This window comes from Gouania willdenowi, chromosome 10 (assembly GCF_900634775.1).
Source record: "Gouania willdenowi chromosome 10, fGouWil2.1, whole genome shotgun sequence".
In the NCBI taxonomy this organism is placed as follows: Eukaryota; Metazoa; Chordata; class Actinopteri; order Blenniiformes; family Gobiesocidae; genus Gouania; species Gouania willdenowi.
The window spans coordinates 9,613,727-9,641,571 of NC_041053.1; the positions used below are offsets into that span (position 1 = coordinate 9,613,727).

General features: G+C 36.9%; 1 protein-coding gene across 1 annotated transcript in view; it reads left to right on the forward strand.

The window, feature by feature from the left end:
- The first annotated feature begins 10,290 nt into the window (after positions 1–10,290).
- Positions 10,291–27,845, forward strand: part of dnd1 (DND microRNA-mediated repression inhibitor 1) — a 46,148-nt gene continuing 28,593 nt past the window's right edge. The window contains exons 1-3 of the mRNA XM_028459765.1: positions 10,291–10,413; positions 20,289–20,394; positions 26,005–26,330. Coding sequence (XP_028315566.1) covers positions 10,390–10,413; positions 20,289–20,394; positions 26,005–26,330 — 456 coding nt within the window. The 5' untranslated portion in view covers positions 10,291–10,389. The remainder of the gene's footprint in view (positions 10,414–20,288; positions 20,395–26,004; positions 26,331–27,845) is intronic.

The window sequence follows — 27,845 nt, forward strand, 5'->3', positions numbered from 1 at the left end:
TTTGAGTTGTGCAGGTCAACAGGTCACAGATTTCACAGGATATTTTTTTAATTTGAAAAAGCCTTTAAACAGGTAATTTTTTATTAATTCACTTAGTTGATATAGTTTATTTTGGTTGCTGTAATGTAACTAGGATATTCAATTACAAAGGTCCCCAACTGTAACTGTAAAAGTGAAACTTGCTGAAATAAAACTAGAAACAAGTTGTCAGCAGTGTAAAAAACAAAGAGCTACAGCCCAGGTAGATGTGAAACTAAATAAAACAACAGTCATGTGACAAATCAATCAACAGTTCTTGTTGAGAAAGATTATTATTATTTTGGATACAGTGGAAACAGAAACAATGCAAATAGTCTAAAGCCACAAAAAAAACACCACTTTAAAAAGAAAATAGACTAATATAAGACCTCTTTACAGTTATTTGGGTCATTCTGCGACTTGCGACGATGACGCGGTGGTGACGACATAATCCAACATGGCGGCGGCCCGGACTACAGCCGACACTCTTTAATAAGAGCCTTAAAAGACATGTATATAATGAAAAGAGTGGATGGACAGAAGCATAAACATGCAGACTTTTACACGGACACACACTGACTTATTAAACACACACGGACCTCAGTAAACGGAACAGGCTTCATCAACTGGCAGGCACTAGGACCCGAAGCCAGAGTAAATGCGTCCCCGTAGTTTATCATTTTACCTGTTGTTAGAGCTACTACCTTTACCAGGGAGCCAATTATTATTCATGGTGATTGTTTTCCAGAGTTTTACTGGGATTTTTACTGGTGATTAGTTCCTATCTCTCTTGTGCTCCGTGGTCCAAACTAAAGCTGTGTGTTATTGTTGAGCTGCTGATTCAAAACGACAATCAAAATAAAGGTGAAAACAGTTCTCATGTGTGGTCTTCTGTGTTATAGTCATAAACATGCAGACTTTCACACGGACACACACGGACTTATTAAACACTCACAGACCTGTAAACGGAACAGGCTGCATCGACTGGCAGGCACTAGGACCCGGAGGCAGAGTAAGTGCGTCCCCGTACTGCATTCACAGGCTGTAATATCACCAAGTTTATCATTTTACCTGTTGTTAGAGCTACTGTCTTTACCAGGGAGCAAATATTTATTCCTGGTGATTGTTCACCTTTTTAGAGGTGATTCGCTCCTATCTCCCTCACGGACCAAACTGAAATCGTAGCCTACACGCACACACCAGAGACACACACACGCACACACCAGAGACACACACACACACACACCAGAGACACACACACACACACCAGAGACACACACGCACACACCAGAGACACACGCACACGCCAGAGAGACACACAAGTCGCGTTCTGAACGCATTTTATACAAACCCCGTGGAAACAAACAGAGCAAGCAGCAGAAATAAACTAGTGTGGGCATTTAAGAATTGAAAAAAAGAATCAAAATGCAAACATTTTCGTAACGGTTCTGGAACCAGACATTAGGAACCGGTTCCTATTTGGAACCAGTTCTCGGTGCCCAACCCTAGTTATAGTGACCAAAATAATCACGGTTATCGGTATACCGTGGTATTGTTAAAATGTCTTCAAAATTTTGAAAAAACACTGATAAATTGAAATAATTTCACCAAAAAATCTTAACAATAACAACCTGAACAAAACACTGCAACTTTAACATTAAGATAAACATTAAATACAGTAAATAAAAAAGGCTTTATCAAAACTGTGCAACATTAATAGTCACAGCAAAAATGTATGTGAAGGTGTAATTTCACATTAAGTAAACTTGAATACGTTTATACCACTACTACATTTATTTTTTTATGAAATACAGCAAGAAAGTGTCACAGATACTCAGTGAAGTCGCTGACGGTAAGAAAAGAAAAGTGTCTGTGTGCGTGTGTGTGCGTGTGTGTGTGTGTGTGTGTAGGGGAGAAACACTGTGAGGACTTTCATTCAATCCTCTTTTGAAAGTGGAAAAATGCCTCCCTCTGCCATGTCTTCTTCACAACATAAGAAGCGCACGTTGCACGCTGCGCATGCGTAGGGAGACTGATAAACTATCTTACGAGTTTTCCACAACATGGTTATCGACCGCAGCGGTTACCATGGTAATTAAAACATAAACGGTAACCTTCACCCACGGAAATTTTACCGTGGTTTATCGTGATCCCGATAACCGTTACATCCCTAGGTTCTTATAATGTCATAGACTGGGGTTGAGAAGCTTTTTGCAGAATAAACATATTTCAGCTGCTTGTACTCGTGATCTTTTTGAGTTCTTTTAGTCATTGCTCAAATCTCACGATTAAAGGAGAGAACAGCAATATGCGTGTATATTTCAATTCCTAATAGGAATGAAAAAGCTTCCTGTACTGTACACACGTGGTGTATTAAACATTATAGTTCTGTGGCCATCTGGGGGCATTCAGTCAGTTTCCCTCTCCTGATGATGATCTTCTTGTCTACACACTTATTCATTAACCTCTGATCTTCCTCAGTAAACAGTTTAGAGTAGATGCTGATGAAACACACACACGCACGCACACACGCGCGCACGCACACACGCTCTACTCAGTCACACACACACACACACACACACACACACACACACACACAATCAGAATCAATCTACACATTCCCATCACTAACAGGAAGGAGCAGCGACAGGCCGCTCTCTAGTGCTCCCGTGGGCCATCCTGTCGCTCTATCTCCACTATCTCCTCCCTTTGCTTCAAGGCCACAGGATGATCTCCTCCTCCTCTTTAGAGCCACTCATTCCCTCACTCTGTGGGAAATATCTCCTGGAAGTGCCGATGGAAAACAGAAACGTGTAGAATCCAAACCACAGCGTATTCCACAGAGCGAGAGTGAATTTCATTGGATCCAACAAACGCGCTTTGGGTTTTCATGGGTTTGTGTTTCCTGTTGGAAAATGTTTCAACAGATGTTTGCCTTTCAGGGAAACGTTTTATGCCAGGCTGTTAAAATGTAATGTGAGGAAATATAGAATTCATTTGGTTTTGCTTTGCAGTGACTGACCTTGAACATTTGGTGACCTTGATTAAAGCTATGAGCTCATTGGCCAGAGGTGGTGACAATGATTCTTTAGGCATGTCTATATCAAGTAGAGGAAGTTTTGAAGACATGTATGAAAAAACGTGAAAAAGAGATCATCACTGCTTTCCCTACATGAAAGACATTTCAAAATAATACATTTTGAATAGAATAATATTACATTTTTAAGTCAACAACTGAAATTCAACAGCGTCACATTTCATTTTGTGCTTCCAGCCACTCAGCTCTCCTGCATTCTCCATATTTAACACTTAACATGCATAAAATCTTTGTTTAATACAGCGCTAGCAACCACATCTGTATGGAGGACCAACTCTGTCATAGTTGGAAATAAATAAATACCTCCAGATATATGGCATAAATAATAATAATAATAATAATAATAATAATAATAATAATAATAATAATAATAATAATAATAATAATAATAATAGAAAATAAATAAATTAATAATACAAATACCTACAGATATATGTAATGAATGAATAAATAAAGGATAAAATACCTACAGATATGTCATTAATTAAAAAAAAGATAAATACTTACATATATATGTCATTAATAAATAAATAAATAAATAAATAGATAAATATTTACATATATATGTCATTAATAAATAAATAGATAAATACTTACAGATATATGTCATTGATAAATAAATAAATAAATAAATAAATAAATAAATAAATAAATACAGATATATGTCATTAATAAATAAATAAATACCTATGGATATATGTCATTAATAAATACATAAATAAATAAATTGCACAATACCTAAATATATTTGCTCTAAATGTATTCATTAAATTTATAAGAGTAGTCTGGCCAAAGTGTCCAGGACGGTGGTAGGAAAATGACAGCAGAAATCTTTTGTTTACAGTGTTTTTTAAAAGCAACGCGTGTTTACAAAATCACATCCAAAGCACCATCGTCTTGGTAAATGTTTGTAGCAGCATGGTCTCCATGTCTCTCCTCTCTTCACCCAAACTCTCCTAACTTTTATGGTGTATGCTACAAATCTAGATTCTCTCTCAACGTGCTAACTTCCGGGATTTAATCATTGTGTACTGTCCATCGAAGCTTGCTAACATTTTACAGAGCTAAATCACCATGGTAACTTAGGCTGAATGACTAACCTGGTCGGGACCAGGTTTTGTTCTGACTAGAATCTTAGTGAGTGTTAAAGCCACACCTCCTTGTAGAATGACTTGCCCATTGTTAGAAGATCCTGGTAGGTGCAGATTTGACAGCTGCGTTTAAGAAAAAAAGATTATTAATGGATGAATGCAATCTTTTATTTACCGATACCACCCTTTAGGAAAGATATAGATTTATATCTGGACTGATCAACAGTCAGCTGATGAAGCCTGTGTCTCCATATTCGCGGACTTGTGAAATCATTTGTTTATTCAGTAATTAATTCATTAATTCATTCATACGCTATAGTGAGGCTGACAGCATCATCAGGAACATACTACAGTGAAACAATGTGCTCTCATCCCAGTGTGTGTGATAGAGGTCTACCTGAATAGAAACAAGTGTGTGCTGTGATAAAGTTTAACTGCAGAGCGCTGTCATAAATAATCTCACACTATTATGCATTAACATTGTCAGCAGATTCCTGTCTCGGTTCTTTCATTCCTGCCTTTTCTATAACAACAGTATTGTTTTTGTTTATGGATTTTTATTATTCATAATTTTAACCTTAAACAACACCTAACCTGGTCGGAACCAGGTTATGAAGTGGATCAGATCTGAGTGAGTAACTGATCCCTCCTGATGTGCGTTGCACTAAGGCAAGGCAAGGCAAGGCAAATTTATTTATATAGCGCATTTCATACTCAAGGCAACCCAATGTGCTTTACATGATAAAACATTCAATTGTTTAAAATCAATAAGAACATTTAAAATCATCATTAAAATCATCAGTAAAATCAATTAAAATCATCAGTAAAATCAATTAAAATCATCAGTAAAATCATCAACAAACACATGACATCAACATGACCAAAAATCTCTCTCTCAATCATATGCAGTAGAGAAAAAAAGTGCCTTTAACTTTGATTTAAAAATGTTCACATTGGATGCTGACTTCAGCTCTGCTGGCAGTTTGTTCCACTTCTTTGCAGCATAACAACTAAAAGCAGCATCACCATGTTTACTGTGAGCTCTGGGCTCACTATCTGACCTGTGTCCATAGATCTGAGAGACTAACACTGTTGCTCTTTGCTGTCATCATGGTTTTCATTTGATTATATTTGTTCAAGATCATAAGCTGTTCCTCCATTGTAAAAAAGGTCACTCTGCCAGGTTTCTTTATCGCAGTGATTGGTCAGGCGCTGCAATCTCCACCCCTTTTATGGGAGCACGCACGTAGCAGGCTGAAATTACTTGGATTAAATTAGCGTGTTGTTATCGGCCATCATAGGACAGCTTTTCTCCGACAGAGAATGTTTGGTTAGGTGAAGCCCATTAATGGAGATAGTCAAGACTAAATAAAGATGTTTTAATAAATTGTATGTTGCTTTAAATGACTATACTTTGATGTAAACTATAACTAAATGCTGAACCAAACCCGGGATAGTAAGTGTTTGCAATGTTATAAAAGCAAAAGCCATAGCTAAATTAATTAATATGCAAAACGATAGATGACAATAATAAGTGACGATGTGGTGAATCCACTAATCTACTTTAACACAAATTTCTTTATTTAAACATATTTAAGATTTGACACATTGCATTGTGGGATGTAGAGTCCTTTAGATGGATGCAAAGAAAAAGAAGAAGAAGCCACAGTTCAGTCAGTATCACTTTAATCAAATCTTTATTTAGCATGCATTTTACATTTGGCGGTAAGGCTTTGTCCTGGGACCTCTCTGCCTTTCCAGTAGCTGTGTGAAAAGCCCTGAAGCAAAGGGAGCTGCCATTCATTTTTCCATGAGCTACATGGACAGGCATAAGCAGAGAGAGCGGTCAGCAGGACCCCCTGGAACAGAAGCACAGATGTTTAAATGGAAACAAGACAGGGTATAATTAGACAGAAAAGGAGGACCTGGGGTGGGGGTGGGGGTGGGTTGCGAGGCATTTGCAGACAAAGCGTGCGGAGGTAGGATTGTTGCCGTGGTTTAAATGCAGCAATGAGACAACTCTAACCAATGGGAAGCATAGAACATGGTCAGCTGGATGAATAAGTGATTCGGGGATGGGTGCTGTCAGTTGTTAACAGCTACTGACAGATGAAGGGGCTGGACTAGCTTGACTTCCTGACTAACGCAACGCTCTATTTTTCAGTGAAATTTAACGTTTCTTTTTTGTGTTTTGAAAAACATTGAGATCAATAATTTGTAGACAATTCTTCCATTGTTGCTACCTGTTTGTTTCTTTCACACAAACATCGTCCATCGCCTTATGGCCCCGCTCTTTTATCAGATTTTACCACCGAACAGAGCCAATAGACAGTACAGAAAGGGAATGTACAGGTGTTTTCACACATTGTTTAGCTGCAATCAGGGTTGGGGTCAATCACATAATTGATAATTATTTACAATTATAGCATATTTATAATTGTATTTGCGATGGGAAAAAATCTGTTGCCATTGAAATTATAATTGAATTGTAATTGAATTCAGACAATCAACTTTGTAATTGTAATTGGTATGGAAATTCTATAAAAGCTGACAATTATAATTTAAATAAAAGTTAGTAAAATTGTAATTGAACATTTAGTAATTCAGAACATAATTGTAACTGACTTTTAGGGGGATAAAAATAATTGTAATTTATTTATAATTTAAAAAAAATGCAGGTCAACGTAATCCTAATTTAATAGTAATTGAAGATGGATAATTGAAAATGTAATTGTAATTGACCCCAACCCTGGTTGCGAAAGTAACTTTTGTTGATGAAAGGAGTTTATTCTGCTTTTAATAAGGTTGTGTTTACCTTGTTTTGCTGTGTTTGGTTCAGATTCCTCCTAAAGTTGAAAACAAATGTTAGGTTTTTTTAACATTAGCTGATAATTGTGCATCACAATGACCAGGTAACGTGTGTCCACCCCTAAACTTCATGTTTGTTTCTAAGTGTTCTTTGTTTCTCATGTCAACCATCATCTGAACATGTGATGAGGACGTTTCCTGGTTTTTGGAGCAGAATTGTGTCGACTGAGAGATTTCTGAGCTGATCCCACACTGACACCATGTGGTGTCATCTGTAAACTATACAGAACTTTAACTTCACTGCCTCCATAGAGCAACGTTGATATCACATTATCATCATGAAAGCAGGTGAAAGAGTGATTTTTGAAAGGGTTCAAGAATGAAAACAACCAAATATTCCCACATTTGAGAAATAGATGTGGATCATTTCTGTCTGTGGGTGTTTTAATATTGATTTGATCAGAATATAAAATCAAACCATTATAAGATGACTGAGGATTTCCTTAAAACAAGGTGACAGTGACCATGTATCCAATAATACCAACTATCGTGGTAGTTTCCAAACTTTACCCAAATGTGTCAAACTGAAGGCACAGGTGCCAAATCCAGCCCTTAGAGCATCCAATGTGGCCCCCAGGAGTAACAGTGCCTGAAAAAATAATCATTATTGTGGAAGTTTATAAAAATAATCCAGTTGTATTTATCTTGCCATCAAAAGTCACACATTTTTATGAAACTTCATAAGACTCACACCTTTATTACGCTCATGTCACATGACAGCAGTTATTTCTGACATCAGATTCATTTAAGAACTCTCAATATTTCTAAATTACAAAAAAAATTTTAAAAAATTGGTCACAAAATCATAATATATGTCATTAATTGCCTGTGTATTTGTCTTACATGCTTTACTATAATTTATACGGGGAAATGCAAACTAAGGCACATTCATGTTGGACATGCTCTACTTTCCTGCCTAAAATCTGCTGCCCTGCACTTCAGATGCAAAATGTGATGTTTTTTTTAGTGTTACTTGTGTTTTTGTTAAGTTTATGACGTAGTTTTTTGTCCTTTTGTGTATATTCTGGTCATCCTGTATGTTTTTGGGAGTAATTGTGTTTTGTTGTCATTTTTGTGTGGTTCTTGGAGTCATTTTCTGTATTTTTTCCATCATTTTGTACACATTTACTTTGGGGGCCACATACAATTAGACCAAATGTGGCTTCGGGGCCTTCAGTGTCCTATATGTTTGCTTTAACCATCTATATCCTAGGTTCCCAAAGGGGGTAAGGGTAACCCCAAGAGTACGCAAATTGTCATAGGGGTACGAGAATAAAAACAATGACAACATTGGAAACTAGAATATAAATAGAGCGGTTAATGCTAATGCTAGGCTAATGCTAATGCTAGGTTAATGCTTATGCTAGGCTAATGCTTTTGCTATGCTAATGCTTTTGCTATGCTAATGCTAGGTTAAATCTAATGCTCGGTTAAATCTAATACTAGGTTAAAGTGAATGCTAGGTTAAAGCTAATTCTAGGTCAGTGTTAATGCTAGGATAATGATAATGCTAAGCTAATTCTATTGCTATGTTAATGCTAGGTTAATGTTATTGCTTTTGCAAGGTTAATGCTTGATGAATGCTATTGCTATTGCTAGGCTAATGATAATGCTGTGTTAAAACTAATACTAGGTTAATATTAATGCTAGGCTAATAATAATGTTAGGTTATTGCTATGCTATGCTGTGCTATGCTATGCTATGCTATGCTATGCTATGCTATTGCTAGGTTATTGCTAGTGTTAGGCTAATGCTTGATAATGCTAATACAAATGATAAGCTAATGCAGGCAAGCACCTTCATCCTCACTTGCACTTTCTTCAGGAAATGCAAATATTGTAGTTATTATTATATTATTCCTCAACAGGATAGGTAAAATTCAGTTTATGGCTACATTGTATATGGCAATACATTATTATGTTATGTAAGTGTGCAGGAGTAGGGGCTACATGGCTTCAGGTTAAATGTCTGAAGGGGTACGAGACTGTAAAATGTTTGGGAACCACACTGCTCTACATGATATGTTGTTTAGGAGTCGGAATGATACTCGTGTAGGCCCTGTTTATGCTCTGTTGCCCTCAAATAATGACTTTTTTGGGTCCAGACATACAATAATAGTTTGAAATATACATCGATTAGCAAAATATTACCTGTAATAATTATATGATTTATTATGAACTAATGAGTCGACTTCTGGGTCACGACCCATTATTCTAATCCAAATAATCAAAGGAAAGAATAGTGCTTTTATTATCCATCGTGTGATATATAATCAGAGGGCATTTCACTGAACAAACATATTGTGTTCTTATTGTGAAGGTTTGCAAATTTCTGTTGAAGCACAATAAGTTACAGTATTTACTCATATGAATGAGTAAATACTTTTTCAATATAAAAAAATGCACAGATGCAAATAGATATTTGATTTATTGATGTCATCTTTTTTGTATTTGAACATATTATGGGTAGGATGTTTGTGTCTTTATTATTCAGTCCCTGAAAAATATAACAGCAATAGCAAAAAATAAAAAATATCAAATCAAAACAAACTTCACTTCAATAAAAATAATAATAATAATAAAAATAAACCGTATTATTTAGAAAAATAGTGTTCAAAGGCATTTTTTAAATATTGAAATACACATGAAGTATTTTTTATTTGATTGAAAATATGTTTGTTTTTTTTAAATTGATGTAATCTTTTTTTTTTGTATTTGGAATATATTATGGGAAGGATGTTTGTGTATTTATTATTAAATCCTCAAAAATATAAATGCAATAAAAAACGACTTTTTTCATCATCATCATCATCATCATCATCATCAAAAAAAAAAAACTTCACTCCATTAAATTTTAAAAAAATTAATAAATAAAAAAAAAATCTTTTCAATTAAATAATAACTTACTAAACTAAATAAATGAATAATTGAATTAACCGCTATAATTGGAGAAATAAAGTGTTCAAATGTTTTTATTGTGCTACTTTTTAATTTCGTTTTTATTGAATAATAGACGCAAAATACCTGCTTACATTACAACCACGGTCTCTCTTTGTGATTTTAAGTAAAAATAATAAAATTATATATTTAAATGTATTTTGTAAAGTTTCCCTGTGAGACATTCTAAATTACAGCCAGCATTTTTACTTGTGCTCTTTTTTTTTTAAAAAAAAAAAAAAAAAAAAAAAAAAAAAAGAGAGAGAAGAGAGCAGTGAAACTTTGTTCCGACGTGTGTGAGCGCACGTGCCCGTGCGGTAGTGGCAGAGGTGGCGCGCGCTGGGACGGACGCACCGACGGAGGAGGATTTCAGGCCCAGATGGAGAACAACAAGCAATGCTCGGTATTTACTGTTTGTTTGTTTTCTGTAATGTTATAGTTGTTGTTTGTAAGCTAACTGCGGTCCACGCGCGCTCCCTTGTGCGTGCACCGAGCCCACCTGACGCTCGTTAACTTCCAATCATCGTCCGTTTCTTCACTAAATGTGATTTTAAAACCGTGACAAGTCAGTGGAAGGAAAGGAAAACACTTTAGTAATGACCCTGGTGGAGTTAATACTTTAATAAATGAGAAAACCTGTGTGTGTGTGTGTGTGTGTGTGTGTGTGTGTGTGTGTGTGTGTGTTCTATAAGTTTTTTGTTGTTGCTTAATTTGGTCTAAAATCCATAATCACCATGGAGCATATTAGTTGGAGATTCTTACCAGGGGTGTGCAGAAGAAAACATAGAATTACTGATGAACTTTTTTCACCTCCAATACTGATATCTATGTTTGATGCACTGAAATAAGCCTTTTCACACTCTGGAACTGTGCAGGTGTGACCTGGGGGGGAGCAGCTCAGCAGCAGTAGGGTGCAAGGGCAGTCCTCTCGCTTCCACACAGGTGACCCCTGGTGAACGAAACACCGGGTCTCCAGCGGGCGAAATTCAGACTCTACCGATGCACATATTCGGAGGGGAATTGGGCCAGCTGTGGGGGGCGTTTTGGATGGACTACAAAACAGCCTTAGTGGGGGTTGCGGTACATTTTCACCAACCAATCAGAAAGGGTTCAGCATATAGGTCATGTAAAATATGACCCTAACCCAAACCCTATTGCAATCACTTTCAAAATGTAATACATTACATATTAGTAGTTACTGTCATTTAAAAGTAAATAGTTACATTACAATATTACTGTCTCTGAATTGTAATGCAATACACTACTTTTGAGTTACTTTCACCAAAATAACCACAGAAGTATGACTAGCATTCTAAAATGCTAAAATATAGTTTGTTGCAGCTGAATAAATATCCAGTGGAGAGTGATGTGGTATAGCATAATGACTAACAACTTATTATATTAGGCACAGTGAAAGCTCATGGCGCAATACAATAAGTAACAATGACCGTCAGAATCACAAAAGCAGACAAAGTTAAAGTCCGGTAAGTTATGATAAAGATATCGTAAATATTTAAAGTCTAGGGCAGGGGTCTGCAACCTGCGGCTCTGGAGCCTCATGTGGCTCTTTGAGTCCTTTGCCATGGCTCCATATAGCTTTAAAAAAATACTGAAATAAAGAGTTATTTTCTTACAGAGGCTATGAATGATTAATGACAAATAAAATCATGATATAACAATTTGTTAACTTAAAAATAAATCACGTTGTGCACCTTCCTACTTCATCTCCTGCAACATCTACAGACCATCAACTTTCCTGCACCTGTGGTTAACCTTAAGTTTTAAATCTCTGGTAAGATAACTAAACCAACAAAAACACTATTCTGGAAGAAAACAGAGATTTTAATTGTGTGAGAACAGATTCTTTTAACTACCAATGTGCCGGTTAAATATGCATGTTTTATGTGTGGCAAGAAATTAGCAATTAGCATGTGTTGACCTCATGATCATGCATTAATACATTAAATACATTAACATAAAAAATGTTATTTATATAAATTGTGTTCATGTAAACTGAAATGCGTAAGAATTTGAAGATGCAAGACACGGTTTTGTTATTTTTTTATGTCAATTCATTTTATTTTATTTTAAACTGCTTTTAAGTTGCCATTTACTTGATCAATATAAATCAAATCAAATTAAATAAAACATTATTCTATATAATTTTAACTGTATAGAATTTAATACACTGTAATTGTATACATTGAGGCGGTATTTTTCCGGCTCCAGGAGGACTTTATTCGGGGTGAGATGAGGTTAAATGGCTCCTTTGAGAAGAAAGGTTGCAGACCCCTGGTCTAGGCCTATTCATATGAAACACATAGAGCTAGAAACAACTGTAACGCAACCTTATAGCCATATGACATGACAAGAAGTACAATCTTTTTAGTCCGGCCGAAGTGTCCAGGACGTTGGTAGGAAAATAACAGCAGAAATCTTTTGTTTACAGTGTTTTTTAAAAGCAACACGTGTTTATAAAATCACATCCAAAGCACGATCATCTTGGTATATGGCAGGCATGTGTTTGTAGCAGCACGGCCTCCATGTCTCTCCTTTCTTCACCCAACCTCTCCTAGTTTTAGGGTGTATGCTATGAATCTAGATTCTCTCTCAACATGCTAACTTCCAGGATTTAATCATTGTGTACTGTCCTTCGACGCTTGCTAACATTTTACGGAGCAAAATCACCATGGTAACTTAGGCTGAATGACTAACCTGGTCGGGACCAGGATTTGTTCTGACTACGATCTTAGCGAGTGTTAAAGCCACACCTCCTGACCAATCAGTTCCCTTGTAAAATGACTTGCCCATTGTTAGAAGATCCTGGTTGGTGCAGATTTGACAGCTGCGTTTAGGAAAGAAAGATTATTAATGGATTAATGCAATTTTTTATTTACTGATGACATCCTTTAGGAAAGATATAGATTTATATCTGGACTGAACTACAGTCAGCTGATGAAGCCTGTGTCTCCGTATTCGCAGACTTGTGAAGTCATTTATTTTTTCAGTAATTCATTAATTATATAATTCATTCATTCATTCATACGTTATAGTCAGGCTGACAGCATCATCAGATACATACTACAGTGAAACAATGTGCTCTCATCCCAGTGTGTGTGATAGATAGAGGTCTACCTGAATAGAAACAAGTGTGTGCTGTGATAAAGTTTAACTGCAGAGCGCTGTCTGTTTATCATCCAATGGATTAATATCATAAACAATCTCACACTTTTACACATTAACAGTGTCAGCAGCTTCCTGTCTGGGTTCTTTCATTCCTATCTTTTCTATAACAACAGTTGTTTTTGGTCTGAATTACGGATTTTAATTGTTCATAATTTTAACCTTAAACAACACCTAACCTGGTCAGAACCAGGTTATAAAATGGATCAGATCTGAGTGAGTATAAAAGCGTCGCCTCCTAACTGATCCCTCCTGATGCGCGTTGCACTAACACTGTTGCTCTTTGCTGTCATCATGGTTTTGATTTGATTATATTTGTTCAAGATCATAATCTGTTCCTCCTAGGGATGTAACGATTCACTCAACTCCCGATACGATTCGATTCACGATACTGGGTTCACGATACGATTCTCTCACGATTTATTTTACAAAATGGGAATGTATATAAATGACTGAAAAATATTCCTTAATTTTTTTTGGGAAAACACTATACTATTTTTTATTGTCAAAAGAATCCCTTGATAAACTATTCAAAATAATGCAATTTAACTAAAAATAAATCTTGAATGAAATAAATAAAGGAATAATACAAATGAAGAAGAAGCTTTTTTATTTATTTATTATTTATTTATTTATTCAATTCATTTCCGATATGGTTGCAATCACAGAAATTCTTTTTTTGCATGCCGGAAAGGGCGACGGAAAAAAGCATTTTGCTTATCTAGATCCATCCCCTGATTTGAACACAGATAATTTTTACATCAATCGTTTCTTCCCTGGAAGCTTATTATTTAAATTCTGGTTCTATAGTAAACAATACAAAACTACATAATAGTTCTTTTCTTTTTAAAAGTGCAACTGAAAAGGTATTTTGTGCCTTAACAATTGGACTTAAAAAAAACAAAAAAAAAACAGTAATTTTACTGTATTTAGGTCAGATATTTGTTTGAACCAGCAGAGGGCGCTGGTAACCCAGTGGTCGGTTGGCATGCAGATATTTTGCAGTGAAGAAGAGATGCTATGCTAGCAGACAGAGCTAATAGAAAAACGTGACTTTTACAGATATTCTTTCGGTGCTAAAGGGGTAAGGAATCATTTATGAATATGTTTAAGAGTAGAAGATGGCCAGAAAGAAAGTATTAGCAGATTTCGCTCGCCGCCAAAACTTCTGGGTAGCGCCCTCTGCTGATTAAAAAAAGTACTGAGATTCAATTTTCACAGCATCGATGTGAATTGTTATACCGATGAATCGATTTTTATCTGCCTTACGATTAATCGTTACATCCCCAGTTCCTCTATTGTAAAAAAGGTCACTCTGCCAGGTTTCTTTAACGTAGTGATTGGTCAGACGCTGCAATCTCCACCCCTTTTATGGGAGCACGCACATAGCAGGCTGAAATGACTTGGATTAAATTAGCGTGCTGTTATCGGCCATCGTAGGACAGCTTCTCTCTGCTTTTTTTTCTCTTGCCGCGCCTTCATCTCTCTCTGTGAACTTGGTGTTAGCGTGGCACCTGTCCAGGTGTTTCTTCAAATTACTAGTGCGGTTTTTCACATCTCAGGTTAAAACGCATTGTAACACGCGTTACTGAGATTTGTAACGGGTATAATATTACCAAAATGTTATTAGTAATGCATGACATTACTGCCTTACAACAAAAAGTAATACATTACTGTAATTGCATTACTTTTGTAACGCGTTACTCCCAACACAGAATACAATGTTATTTTGAAATACCGATCAAGACCAGACGTTAAGTTACAATTCAGAAGCGAATAAGAATGAGGGGGTGTTTCTGCCTTTGAATGGGGTGTACCCGCTTACAAACCAAAACGCCCCTTTTTGCTGCTGGTCAGGTGATATTGCTTATCTCAGCAATTTTATAAAACAGATGTTAGAAACAGTATCAAAGTGACAGACCTCCTCTGCTTCCCCACTCCTTCTCCCAAGCTTTTAACTTATGATTGTTATGTATTTTTTGTATTTACCTTTTTTGTGGTTGATTTCTTTTTTTGACTTGTGCAGTTGTTTTTTAACAAATGTAAAATGTCTTTGAGTTTCTAAAAAGTGCTTATAAATAAGATGTATTATTATTATTGATGAGATGAGCAAGATTTCCGAGTGTGAAAAGGACAGTATCAGTTCTCACTTTGAAAAGGTAAATTTACGAGGAACACCATTCACTAACCAGGTCCATGATTATTTTTATTAAGCTATTATTTTAATTCAATTTACAAATTTGAAGGAAGTGCACAAGCGACCGTGGCTCAAGTGGTAGAGGGTCGTCTTCTGATCGAGAGGTTGGGGGTTCGATCCCAGTACCTGACTGTGTCGAAGTGTCCTTGGGCAAGACACTGAACCCTAAGTTGCTCCCAGTGGTCGACTAGCACCTTGCATGGCAGTCCTGTCCCACTGGTGTGTGAATGTGAGAGTGATTGGGTGAATGAGCTGATGTGTAAAGCGCTTTGAGACTGCTTCAGTGTGGTGATAAAGCGCTATATAAATCAAGTCCATTTACCATTTACAAGATGGACACTAAACAGGTCAATTAGTGAAACAGCGCTGATCAGCTGATTGGTCACTGTGAAAAGCAGGAAAAGCCTGAATTTTTAGCTTGTGTGCAGCGTTAGCTTTAGCAGCGTTAGCTTTAGCAGGGTTAGCTTTAGCAGCGTTAGCTTTAGCAGCTAACTTTGTCTGTCTGCCTTGGAGACTGATACAATTTTTCTGGAGCTGAAATTGAGGGAAAAAACAATAGCTTCACTAGCCTTGGAAAATAGTAAGCATACATCAGCTCTTTAAAATGGTTTAGTTTAATTTAAAATGTAAAATTGTATTTAAAAAAAGTGTAGCTGGTGCGTTGAGCTTTAGCATCACACTGTGTGGCACTAACGCTCATCCAGCCAGTGTTCTGTTAAACGTAAGAGTGACACGGAGGAAACAGATCTCTGTTGTGAAACTCAGAGCTTTGACATCTTTTATCTTCTCTAATCTGTGTGGAAAAATATTTTTGACTCACCATCTTGTAATTTTTTTTTACATTTAAAACTCACGTCAGCAGGAAGGCTGCTTGAGAATAAATGTACGGCTACATGCTATTGCAGTGACTCTACTTGCTTTTCTTGTTTTTCTGTATAATATCATGAATCGTGAATTTAAAAAAAATTTTAATTTAAAAAAAATATATATATATATATATATATATATAAATGGCCTGCATTTGAAATATTTTCATTGTAAAAAACAATGAATTAAATAATTAAATGCATTTTCAATGTGAACGGCAGATTAGATGTACATTTCCTCTTCTTTATTGTGTAGGTCGTGTATTTCAATGTGTTTCAAACAAAATCAATGTACGAGTGCGCCATCGAATGTGTAAAGCCATGGTTTTTATTGTATTGTTTCACAGTTATAATGTACATTCTTTCATTTTCACTGTGTTTTCTCTTAAACGGCCTCTTATATTTACACATGCCTTAACACACATACACACAAAATAATTTCTCAACCCCGTTCACACCACTCTTGTATGTGTATCCCAACACATGAAGACCATTTGTATGGTTTTCAGCTTTTTTATTGCAATGCATTTTACAAGGTAAGAATAAGTGTCCTCCATTGAAATGTAATAAAGCTCTGCTGACCCTGGTGTTTTGGGGGTCACCTAAAACCTGATTTCCCTGTATTTTAAAGGTAGATGCTTAGATTAATTAGCTATTTTTAGTTTTGTTTTTATGTCAGGATAACAGTATATCCAAAATTCGTGGTTATAATGGGAGTCAATTTTATACTTCCTGTTCTAATACATCTTGCAATAAAAGTGATCATGGAATTATGAACATGACAATAAAAGAAAACTCCTGTCCAAAGTTAATACTCTAGGCTTTAAACTGAATGAGATATTGAGAGTTTAAAACACTGAATAAGCAGAAAGTACACGTTCGGTACCTCATGGGTTTATGTTGTAAATTCATGATAAAATCAGGTCAGCTGCCGCTTTATTTTTGCTGCAGTACTATAAATTAACTGCTTTGCGCAGTTTCGCTTACCATTTAAATTGTTAAGTAGAATTGAGCAACAGAAGAAGACAACAGTCACATGACTCCAGCGCCCAAAAAATAACTTGTTTTAAAAAGAACAACAAATGAATTCATATATATTTTGTCCAGTCATTGTGTTTTATGGCACTTAAAATCTTTGTATATTATGTACATTATATTCAGAAAACTCTCCAATAACACAGGATAAAGTCCAGACATTTGTCACTAGTCTCTATTGAGAAAAGAGCCCACAGTTAAAAAAAAAAAAAAAAAAAAGTTCAACAGGTAAGGGACAATAGGTTTTGAAACAGGGAGGTGAGGTGGTTATTTCTATATAAGTCATGATTCTATATACTGCAGCTTTAACTCTCACTCACTGAATAGTAATAATAAATGATGTGGTTTTACCAGGGCGGCCCGTACCATAATTTTTGCTTATTTTTACCTTTTTTCTGCAGCTACACAACTTGCCATTTTTAACCTACTTTCATCACTTTCTCCTACTATATTTTTTGTTCCTTTTATTGCATTTTTGTTACAATACTAACTTTCACTTCACCATAATGAATTAAATGTGTTTTCTGCACATTTTTTCCACTTTTAAGACATTTTCAGCACTTATAAACCCTCTCCACCCATTTTCCACTTAATTTCACATTATGTTAACCCATTATTGTCACTCTTAACCTCTTTTCACCATATTTAATGCTGTTTTTTTGTTTTCTGACTAAACCATATTTACACTTAATGCCAATTATTTGCCACCTTAAACACATTTTTCCAATATTGACACTTGAAACTTTTTTTTACCACTTTTTCTGTCCACTTTTGGCCACTCTAATTTGCAAACTGTAACCAATTTTTGTGGTTTTTATAATCTCCATTTCACCAATTTTTCGACAATTTTTAGTCACTTTCAAGCCATTTTTACTTATTCAAACAAGATTTTCCATCTTTAAGATGACTATAATAATAGTAAACTTCCTGGATAACAGTGGATGTTATTCAAATGAATAAATAAATGTGGTTATCACTAGGGCTGTAGTCAACCAAGGAAATGGTTGGTCGACCAAGACCATGGCACAGGTAGTGATTAGTCGACCAAAAAAAAAAAAAGGTGCTGCAACTGTCAGTGCACTGTCCTCTGATCGGAGCAGAGGGACAGAATTAAGACACACTTCAACATTCACTGTTGTATTAATATTTTTTTCTTCACAAGAACGTGGATTATCCTTATATTTGATACGTAGATGGATTATGAAAATAGAGCCATCTCTGACGAGCACTTGTTTTCCTGTGCGCTGATATGATGATGACATTAACAGTTGTTTGTTAAGTGTTAATAAAAGCAGGCTTACCACTAAAACAAACAGAAATATGTCATTTGTATGAGGAAAAAATAGGTTTTTATTGTAGGTTTCGGGTAGGGCACGGATATAAATCCCTAATGTCTGTTAGACCCGACGGTTTCAGTTTCGAGTTCGGGCCAAAGCTTGAATAAGGTTCATACCATAAATGATCTGTGTTTGCACCAAAACCAAAACAAAATATTTGTCTCTCTTTTTCTTTTTCCTTGTCCTCCTCCACGTACTCATTCATTCTCCAGCTCTGCTGCACAAAAACTCTGAGACAAATGCGACAATGCCCACGTGGGTCAGATTGGAGCCACAAACCATTCACATTGGAGTCTGACATAGGTCACATGGTCATGTGAACGGATGAACAAAAAAAAAATCAGAAATGAGCATTAAGGCTGCTTTGGAGAAGATGCGCTCTGTGGACATGGATGGTAGGGATGCAGAGGAGTCGCTTCACAGCCCTAAGGAGCCTGGGGTATCTGCCCAGATTTAGTTTCCATTCACCAGTGGCCCTGTAGAGTCACACTTGCTTCGGTCTTGAATGTAATTCTTGATTTTGTCGAAACTGGATCCTCTTTGCACAGCAGGATGAGTATGATGAGAGTCAGGTTGATGCTGCCGTCTGCTAAACATGTGGACTGAGCACATGCAGCATTGCCTCATATACTTAATTGACAGTGGCGAGAGTTAACAGGAAAAAAGCCCGTCTACTTACAAAATATATTAGTAGACTACATTATTGAAATTGTACAAATGTCACCCATTGTAATTTTATTTTTTTGCAAATAATGAACAACATTCAATGCTGAAATTGAAAGTCAAAGTCCCTGCATATTTAATAAGTCTGGTCGACCAAAGAAAATCTTGGTTGACCATGAGGGCATCGACCAATTAGTCGACTAAACGACCAAAGTTGGCAGCCCTAGTTATCACAGATTCATAGAACAATAGAACATCATTTTACTGACTTTATAGATGGACCTCAAAAATCTCTCCCCTTAATTCCCCCTTATAGATGACCCTGTCTCCACATGACTATTCTTCAATGTTCATGTCTGTGTTCAACCACTTTCAGGTACAGTGGGGGTCCCTGGTCTCTGGCACCTTTATTTTGGGGGTCGTGGGCTGAAAACTAAGGTTGAGAACCACAGACCAAGATGACATTCACACCGCATGTTCTGCATATCGGGAGGGGCAGCACTGGGTTTTACTGTAGTTCAATCAATCAATCTTTAATTTGTATAGCGCCAAGTCATAACCAATGGTATCTCAAGACACTTTACAGTAGAGCAGTCTTAAGGACGGACTCTTCATTTTATGGATACACACATATGCATACATACGTATATACACATACATATGTATCCCACACCCAACATGAATTCATCATGGCGGCAAGGAAAACCTTCTGTTAAGCAGCAGGAACCTTGAGTGGATCCAATTCCTATGATGAACAGCCATCCACGTTATGCTGTGTTGGGTGTGTGCAGAGGAAAGGGTGGAGACAGAGTTGTTGAGACTCTGTAACTCCACACTGAGGATCCCACGGACCTGCAAGACAAAAGCCAGAAGGAGTACAGGAGCAAACACACAAGGGAAGAAGCAGACATAGAGGGAGTGTTAGAGAGAGGAGAGAGTTCCCATCATGTGTTTGTGATAATGACGATCTTTATGCTTCCTGTTGCCGTTCCTTTAGGGGCTGAACCTGGAGCGGGTGAGAGCATTGGAAACGTGGCTGGAACAAACCAACACAAGGCTGGTGCAGGTGAACGGACAGAGGAAGTATGGAGGTCCACCAGCAGGTAAACAACGCTCCACCACTCCTCCAACACGCTTCATATGCTGAAAACCAATGAATGATTAGTTAGAACAGATCAGAAAAACAAACCAAAGGAAACATTGAGTAAATGAGTCTGGACCTGAGTGGGATTAAAGACGTTTACCTATCACTGTGCTAATGTTAGCCATGGAATAGACTTGCTGGATTCCATTACATTTTTATGCACTTTGCAGTGAATAAAACACGGTCCTTCCCGGTTCTTATTAAATATAAAGATTTATTTAAAAAAACATGTCAACTAGAGCCCAAACCCTTCAGGATTTTTGGGGGCCGATATTGTGGAGTTGAAAAGGCTGATGAATAAATTGGCGCATGTATGAAAGAACAACATTTATATATACAGAGTATACTGTACATGAACGCAAATCCGTATAATATTCAAAAGATAATTGAAGACAAAGAAGCAGAACACCAGTAGATTTAAGTTAAGGAACTAGAATTAGTAACAGTCAAGTTTCCAACGTTAGATAGATCAGTATCAACAGCAAATAGGCTAAATATTTAGCAGTCCCTCAGTCACCTGCTTTACAGGAAGAATCTCATTGAAAATGTGTGACATGGACCCAAAACATTATTTGTGAAACCTTTAAGCACCTCCAACCTGTGACTAATGCTCACGATTTGTACGGAGATGCTTCTTCTATGATATGTCAGTAGCTAAACTGATCACCAGTTCAGCTGATACACCAACAGAGTACCAAAGCCTTTTCACATTTTAATGCAATCATAATAATCTGAACCAACACATTAAAAACACACTTCATATGAAGAAGCTCTGCATTCACTTTCAGTCACAGGATACTACCATCACTAGTCGATCCGTAACACGTCGCACAAGATTCCTGGTGGAATTGGACAAGATTTTCTTCTGTCTGTCAAACTTTCTAACATTCACTCTCGCGTAGGGATGTAAGGATTTATCCTAAATCGGCAAAAAATTTATGCAAATAAGAGGGGATTAAAAGGGATACAGCTCAATATGTGCTTCAATATAGAGCTGCAACAATCAATTCTTTTCTTAATAGATTAATCTAAGGCTGCGACTATTAGCCGACATAATTGATAACGTTGACTACAATTTTACAGCATCGACCAGTCGTTTAATCTTGTAAACAAGGATAAAAACCAGCACGCTGCCACTTCCTGGTGCAGGTCCTTACATGAACTGCGGGGGGCAGTATCTCTCCCACCTGACTGTTTAAATGCTGGAAATTCATTTCAGCGAAGATAAAACAGCGAAACAAGTGAGATGTAAACTATGTGAGGTACAACTGGCTATTCATGGTAGCACTACAGTGATGCACAGTAAGAAAACATTCAACTCTGACCCAGATAGCGAAAAAAATAATAATTTTGCCATCTAAAGCCTGTTCTCTGTGTTGTTTTTGTTGTTTCATTTAAAGGAACCAATGTTGAGGTGTCCCTAAAGCAGAAAAAAATTGCTTCAAAGTCACTGACAGGTTTTTTCTCAGCTTTTTGTCAGAAACTGGCCTTTTGTGTGAAACTTGCCTCTATTCAACAGCTGATTACGAAAGAACAAAACAAGATAGAAACAAAATATTCTGTTTGTCTTTAAAAAATCTGTCAAAATTCTCTAAAATGGCTGACAGTGAGGTCGGTAGTGTTCTGAAAATGGCTGGCAGTGAATGAGGTAAATGTGTCCTTGAGGGCAGAATGTGTGTTGAGGATGATCTCAGTCACCACAGCTTCTTAAACAAGAAGGAGCTGTCTTGTCTGTAACTAGTGCAAAACTCTGCAGCGAAATTCCTGACCCATACAGATAGGAGAACTCACATATCCCCTATTCTAAAAGAACTCCATTGGCTGCCAGTAGGGATGTAACGATTAATCGTAAGGTAGTTAAAAATTGATTCATAGGTATCACGGTTGATATCGATTTTCTGAAATATGAATCGCAGTACCTTTTTTAAACAGCAGATCCTTCTCTTGTCCAAATGCTGAGGCGGCGGGCGGAATCTGCTACTACTATTTTTGTGGCCGCCTTCTACTCTTAAATATGTTCATAAATGATTCCTTACCCCTTTAGCACCGAAAGAATATCTGTAATATTACGTGAATATCTGTAAAAGTCACGTTTTTCTATTAGCTCTATCTGCTAGCATAGCATCTCTTCTTCACTGCAATTGTTAAGGCACAAAATACATTTTCAGTTGCACTTTTAAAAAAAAAAAAAGAACTATTACGCAGTTTTGTATTGTTTATTATTGAACCAGAGTTTAAATGAATAGGCTTCTTCTTAATTTGTATTATTCCTTTATTTTATTGCGTTCAAGATTTATTTTTAGTTAAATTGCATTGTTTTTAATAGTTTATAAAGGGATTCTTTTGACAATGAAAAATAAAAGGAAAATAGTACAGCATTTTCTTGTTTTTTTCCCCCCAAAAAAAATAAAGGAATATTTTTCAATCATTTGTCTACAGTCCCATTTTGTATAATAAATCATGAGAGAATCGTATCGTGAACCCAGTATCATGAATCGAATCGTATCGGGAGTTGAGTGAATCGTTGCATCCCCAGCTGCCAGTGTCTTATAGGATCAATTTAAAAATTCTGGTTCTAGCTTTCAGAGCCTTGCAGGGTCAGGCTCCTTCCTACATCAGTGATCTGATCCAGCCTTACACCCCTGCTCAGGCTCTGAGGTTTGTGGATCAAAGTCTGCTGATGGTTCCTTGCACTCGTTTCCGGACCAGAGGAGATCCCAGGCTTTGGAACAATCTTAATTTCTCTCTGCGTTTGATTGTCTCTAGTTGGCTTTGACCCATTTATTTGTTCAAGCTTTTAACTAGCTATTTTTGGGCTGCTATGATTTCATGTTGTTTTGGCCTTTCATAATGTGTGTACCTTTTTTATTCTAACCTGTGTATTTGGTGTACTTTTTGATTTTAAGCTGTGTTGTGAAGCACTTTGGGGCTTTTTTGTCTGTGAAAGGTGTGAAATGTTACTACTTACTCTCTGTGGTTACATGTCTGTGTTATCATGAAGTACGGGTCTGCAATATGACAATCTGTAGTTCACATTTTAACCCTTGCGGTGCCGTGTCTGCGTCATATGTCTGTCGTCCATACACAGAACATCCAATGGTTTTTTCTCTGCCAAATCACACCATTTGCTAGTCAGCATGTCAGCATTACAGGCATTAATTAAGATTAGTTCAGCGCTTAAACAGGGCAGAAGTACGGACACAGAGTTAGCTGTGCTGCTTCCTCCGTGTTAGCGACTGTCTGTCAGAGGCTCAGTGCAGATGTCTGTCTGTCTGTCTGTTAAACTCTATCAGTTCTGAGTGTTGAAGCACTGAAATATGTTTGAGAAAACACTGCATGTGTTTCTCTTCTATAACTAACTCTCTGTCGCTGCGCTGTAGCAGAGATCTGCTGCTGAAGGTAACGGGGCTGTTTACACATTTTTAAAGAGACAGTGTCCTGAATGTGATTTACTTTAAAAACTACTTTCAACAACTCAGAGCTGCCCTGAAACAAGCAACACTACATAATTTAATCACATTTCAGCCTTAATGAAGGAAAAAGTCAAAAGTGACACAAAATGTTATTGTGCTGCTAGTGAATATTGGTCCATATCACTTAGACCTTTATGTAACCAAAGCAGTAGCGTTTTATCTTGTAGAGGATAAGATTGTCTAAACTCTGTGAAATTAGGCATTCAAACACTGCTTAAAGTAAGATTTTATTAATATGAGTGTGTTACCTCAATAACAAATACAAATCACGAGACTGATATGCTGCATTGTTATGTAGCAAGTGTTGCTAATGCTACACTACTTTAGTTAAACAAAGTAAAAAGACTGGGACTAAAATAACATGTCAGCCTTTTTGTTTGATGTTAATTGTACTTGGAACCAGTTTGATGAAGTGCTTACATACAATTTAAAAAAAAAAAAATTGATAATTACTTTGTCCTAAATGATAGTTTATTCCTTTTTTCTATTTGGGGCTATGATTTTAAGTAAGTGAATTGGTTTGTTGTTGTTTATTGGTAAATAACTTTAAAGTAGTCTAAATGATTTGAATGACAAAAATCGTGATAAAATTGTGATCGTGATTTCACAAAGAAAAAATCGTGATATATTTTTCCCCATATTGCCCACCCCTATCATGAAGCCTGTCATTGTTTGTTGTTTTCTAATGAAATGAGAAATATAGTACAGTATAGAATTAGTATGTGTTATAGCACAATTTATAACAACTCAATAATTAACTTGTTTATATACAGTATTAGGTTAAGGCAAGTTAGTAGCCCCAAGGAGCAAAACACACATACATTGACACATAAACTACAAGTACCTTAAAAATCAAACAAATTTGAGTCGATGTGATAAGTTAATTTAACCCCCGTCTAAATGCAATTAATCCAACCTCACTCTATTACAGACCAGGCTTTATCTTTAAACTATTGCCACCAGTGTGTACAATTTTTTTATGAAGCACATTTAAGTCCTGCTTAAGCTGTACACATAAATACACACAAACGCATGCACACATGCAAGTCACACACTTGTGTGCACACATAAACAAGCGCGCACACACACAAACACGTAGTCAAACATTCGTGTGTGTACACGCTTAGCATCAGGCTAGCTACCAGAGGGGCTAACGTTACGTTTCCTCTCTTCCAAACAGAACAAATGTAGGATGTTGTAGTGATTTACCTGCTGTTGAGCTCCGTTATTCTCAAACGTGTGGGACTAGCATGTTTGAGAACTTCCGCCAAACTTTCTCAGCTTCCGCTCTGCATCAAACTTGCTCTCTGTTGACTCGCTCGGCAGGGGAAAGGTTTTTTTAAAAAGGAAAACGTTATTGACAAAGCTCTACAGGTGAAGCAAACTGCTGCGCGTCACAGTCAGTGACACATAATCGCACGACGCAACGAATCAATGATGAAATTTGTTGCAAACACTTTTAATCATCAATTTTATCGATTTGTTGTTGCAGCCTTACTTCAATATTTAAACAATAGTGGGTGTTGACTGTTTTAGTGACGCTTGTTCAAACCTTAATCGGACCAAAAAAGAAGACCCAAGCCCGACTGAGCACGACTCGAACTTGTCTGACCCGAATGAAGCCGATGTCTCTTTAAGCCTGAATCCATTTCAACCAGACACTGTTCACATCCGTGCGCAAATCGAAACACATCACCTGATTTACTGCGCAACGTCCGAACCCGGCCCGAGCCCGTGGTGTAATCATCAAAAATAAGAACGAACCGTGCCTGGCCCGTTGAAACCCGACTGGCCAGGTCGGGTTCGGGCAAACTCTATTAGTTTGAAGTCAGGCTTTCTGAAGACTGAAAATGAAAAAGGTGAGGAGATAATAGTAAGGACAAAGGCTGTATGCAAATATTGCAAAAAAAAAATACAAAGACACGCACACACACAGACACACACACGTGCACAGTGATTCCTTAAGAAAAATAAGTAAAATCCAAGTCAGGAACATATAAATGCATTTACTGGATTTAGGATTTGAAAACTTTTGTTAATCTTTATTTTATATGATTTTTAAAAACATGCTTTTTTGGTGAACTTTTTGCTTACAGCATGGAAAGGCCCTGCCCCCGGGGCCCACTGTGAGGTGTTCATCAGTCAGATCCCTCGGGAAACTTACGAGGACGTCCTGATCCCTCTCTTCAGCTCTGTGGGTCCTCTGTGGGAGTTCAGGCTCATGATGAACTTCAGCGGGCAGAACCGCGGCTTCGCTTACGCTAAGTACGGCTCGGCCACCGTAGCAGGAGAAGCTATCCGCATGTTGCACGGCTACATGTTGGAGACCAGCAGCCCTCTGTGTGTGCGGCGCAGCACTGAGAAGAGACACCTCACCATCGGAAACCTGCCCACATCCACCACCTCAGACCAGCTGCTGCAGGTAGCACTGAACCTGTTTGTTAGCTATTAGCTATTAGCGCTAAATAATAAACCTGTTTGACTGTTAGCGCTAAATAATAAACCAGTTAGTGCTAAATAATAAACCTGTTTGACTGTTAGCGCTAAATAATAAACCAGTTAGTGCTAAATAATAAACCTGTTTGACTGTTAGCGCTAAATAATAAACCAGTTAGTGCTAAATAATAAACCTGTTTGACTGTAAGCGCTAAATAATAAACCTGTTTGACTGTTAGTGCTAAATAATAAACCAGTTAGTGCTAAATAATAAACCTGTTTGACTGTTTGCGCTAAATAATAAACCTGTTTGACTGTTAGTGCTAAATAATAAACCAGTTAGTGCTAAATAATAAACCTGTTTGACAGTTAGTGCTAAATAATTAACCTGTTTGACTGTTGGCGCTAAATAATCAACCTGTTACCGCTAAATATTAAACCTGATTGAGTGTTAGCTGTTAGCACTAAATAATGAACCTGTTAGCGCTAAATAATAAACCTGTTTGACTGTTAGTACTAAATAATAAACCTGTTTGACTGTTAGCGCTAAATAATAAACCAGTTAGCGCTAAATAATAAACCTGTTTGACTGTTAGTACTAAATAATAAACCTGTTTGACTGTTCGTGCTAAATAATAAACCTGTTACCCCTAAATATTAAACCTGATACCGCTAAATAATAAACCCGATTGAGTGTTAGCTGTTAGCACTAAATAATAAACCTGATTGAGTGTTAGCACTAAATAATAAACCTGATTGAGTGTTAGCTGTTAGCACTAAATAATAAACCTGATTGAGCGTTAGCTGTTAGCACTAAATAATAAACCTGTTTGAGTGTTAGCACTAAATAATAAACCTGATTGAGTGTTAGCTGTTAGCACTAAATAATAAACCTGTTAGCGCTAAATAATAAACCTGTTTGACTGTTAGTACTAAATAATAAACCTGTTTGACTGTTAGCGCTAACTGGCGCTATTTTTCAATCTGTTTAGATTTTTCGATTCTCTATTACGTTTTTTGAACATTAACGTCAGCGGAACTGCCAAATTAGGACATCGACTCCAGGCCCAACACTTCGAGCAATCCGCCATTTTTATTTCTCGCTTTTATTTTGTAGTCCAAGCTCCAGGATGCAGAAGTTACGAGAGGATAAGTCAAAATGTTGGGTTGTTGGATGTAGTAACCCACACGCTTCATTACACCGTCTCCCAGCATCAGAACCTTTTCAAAGTGCCTGGTTGAGTTTTATTTTTCACGCAAATGTACCCACATCTGTGGGTAAGGTCATTTTTGTGTGCGCGCAGCACTTCAAGGATGACTGCTTCAGCAACCTCCACCAGTATAAAGAAGGATTTACCGAAAGACTTTGTCTGATTGAGGGTTCAATTCCTTCTATCTTTGGAGACGACGAACAGAGCACTTCGGTAAGCTGTAAATAAGGCTAAAAAGTGTGATAAGACGTCCCTGTCATTGTTTTGTTAGCATTAGCAGTTGCACCGTC